Source organism: Echinops telfairi, unplaced genomic scaffold, assembly GCF_000313985.2.
Source record: "Echinops telfairi isolate 266 unplaced genomic scaffold, ASM31398v2 ScPeMD7_7412;HRSCAF=8450, whole genome shotgun sequence".
Lineage (NCBI taxonomy): Eukaryota > Metazoa > Chordata > Mammalia > Afrosoricida > Tenrecidae > Echinops > Echinops telfairi.
This window is the reverse complement of record NW_022111312.1, coordinates 3,740,767-3,742,591: the sequence shown is the minus strand read 5'-3', so window position 1 is coordinate 3,742,591 and position 1,825 is coordinate 3,740,767. Positions and strand designations below refer to the sequence as shown.

Sequence of the window (1,825 nt, the reverse complement as noted above, 5' to 3'; positions counted from 1 at the left end):
GTTGAAATATGGCAGATGGCTGGGGCTGGGACTCTGCCCACCATGGAGGAAAGACACTGTCTGTCAGGGACAAGGGGAGGAGGTGGGGACTCTGGCCGACTGGGAGAGTGATAGAGAACTGGGCTAGGGTGAGGGCCAGAGCAGGGCCGTGTGCCAGACAGAACTTGCTGGAGAAACAACCGTAGGTGATCTGTATGAGTATGTCATATCATCTGATGCTCTCCACATGCACCTGTGGCCTAATCACCCACAGATAATCCACCCGCAGAACATCATACGTGTATGGTGTTACATGATGACATATATCTCATGGTGTTGCCCAGCCAGCTCCAGCTCACGGAGACCCATCGGTGTCACCGTAGGACTACTCTACAGGGTTTTCAAGGCTGCACCCATTGGGAAGCAGATTGCCAAAGGGCGGGTTTGAACTTCCAACTGTTCAGTCCATAGTCAAGCAGGTTCATGAATCCCGCCATCCAGGGATTCCGATTAAATCGTCCTGCCAAACTCACTGCTACAGAGACTATTTCAACTCCCTGTCTCTTTGGGTTTCTGAGTCTAAATCTTTACGCGAGTAGTCACAGACAGCCTTCTTTTTCTTCTGAAGAACGGCTGGCGGGTTCGAACCACTGACCTTCTGGTTAGCAGTACGTAGCCCACCATGCCACCAGGGCTTCTTAGAGGCTTAGAGTGATCGTAGCATCCTAGTGAAAGAATGAGGCAGTAGGAGAGCAGAGAAGGAGGTGTGGAAAGAAAGGGAAATGGGGCGACAAGCCAGAGAATGCGGGTAGTCTTAAAAAAACAAACACTTCTGACTCACGAATCCCATCGGACTGAATAGAACTACCCTATGGGGTTTCCAAGGTTGTAGATTTTATAGATGCCCTGGCTACCTGGAGCGACTGTTGGACTTGAACCAACGGTCTTCAGGAGGGACCCCCCACTGGGGACTCCTAGCCCCAGCAGGGTGAGGGAAGGAACGCGTGTTGGAAGCCGGGACGTCAGGGGTCAGTTGTTATACTGGAAGGCTCGCTGCCTGGTCCCCGCCCACACCGGGGCCTCCCACGGGCGGCCTTGTTCTGCGTGGCTGAGGCCGCCCTCCCGTCTCGGCCGCTCGACAGCTGCCGGTGGAGCTCATGCTGCTCCTCACCGTGCCCGTCGTGGACCCAGACAAGGAGGACCGGAACTGGACACGGCCCCTCAACTGCCTGCACCTGCTGACTAGCCCTCTGCTCTGTGTGCTGACCCTGCAGTCGGGGGCCTGTGAGTACCCCCTCCCCGCCACTGCCTGACCCTGCCTAGACCTTTCTTCTCAACCGTACCAGGGGGCCCTGGGTCAGGAGCAGGATCCTGGATGTATCCACGCCCAGACCCGCACCCATCCTCTCCTCCACTCCCGCCCCGCCCCCATCCCCAAGCTGCTCACCTTCATCATGGGTCAGCAAACCCATCCCCACCCCCACCCCACCCCATCAAGTTGCTTCTGGCTTCCTAGCCATGCTAGAGGGCAGACTAGGACTGCCCCGGAGGATTCCCAAGGAAATCTTGGTAGACTACCATGGTGTTCTCCCTCGGTCCGGCTGCTGGATTTGAACCATCCACCTTTTGGTGGACAGCTAAGCCATGGCGGCCCCTGGGCTCCTTCCCAAGATATACCGTAGGGGCCCAGTGGCGAACAGCTGTTCAGCTGGTCCACAGGCAGTCCCAGATGGAGGCAACCTGGTAGTCCTCCAAGCAGGCCCTCCGTCAGGCTTATCGGCCTTGATGCAGTCTCTAGGGTTTGATGTTACAATGCACACATACAACACACATCTACACTACACAC

At 56.5% G+C, this 1,825-nt stretch overlaps 1 protein-coding gene across 1 annotated transcript in view; it reads left to right on the top strand.

Annotated features, from left to right (window-relative positions):
- The window catches only part of SLC8B1 (solute carrier family 8 member B1), a 14,643-nt gene that overhangs the window by 5,004 nt on the left and 7,814 nt on the right, over positions 1 to 1,825 (top strand). The window contains exon 8 of the mRNA XM_045296700.1: positions 1,122 to 1,263. Coding sequence (XP_045152635.1) covers positions 1,122 to 1,263 — 142 coding nt within the window. The remainder of the gene's footprint in view (positions 1 to 1,121; positions 1,264 to 1,825) is intronic.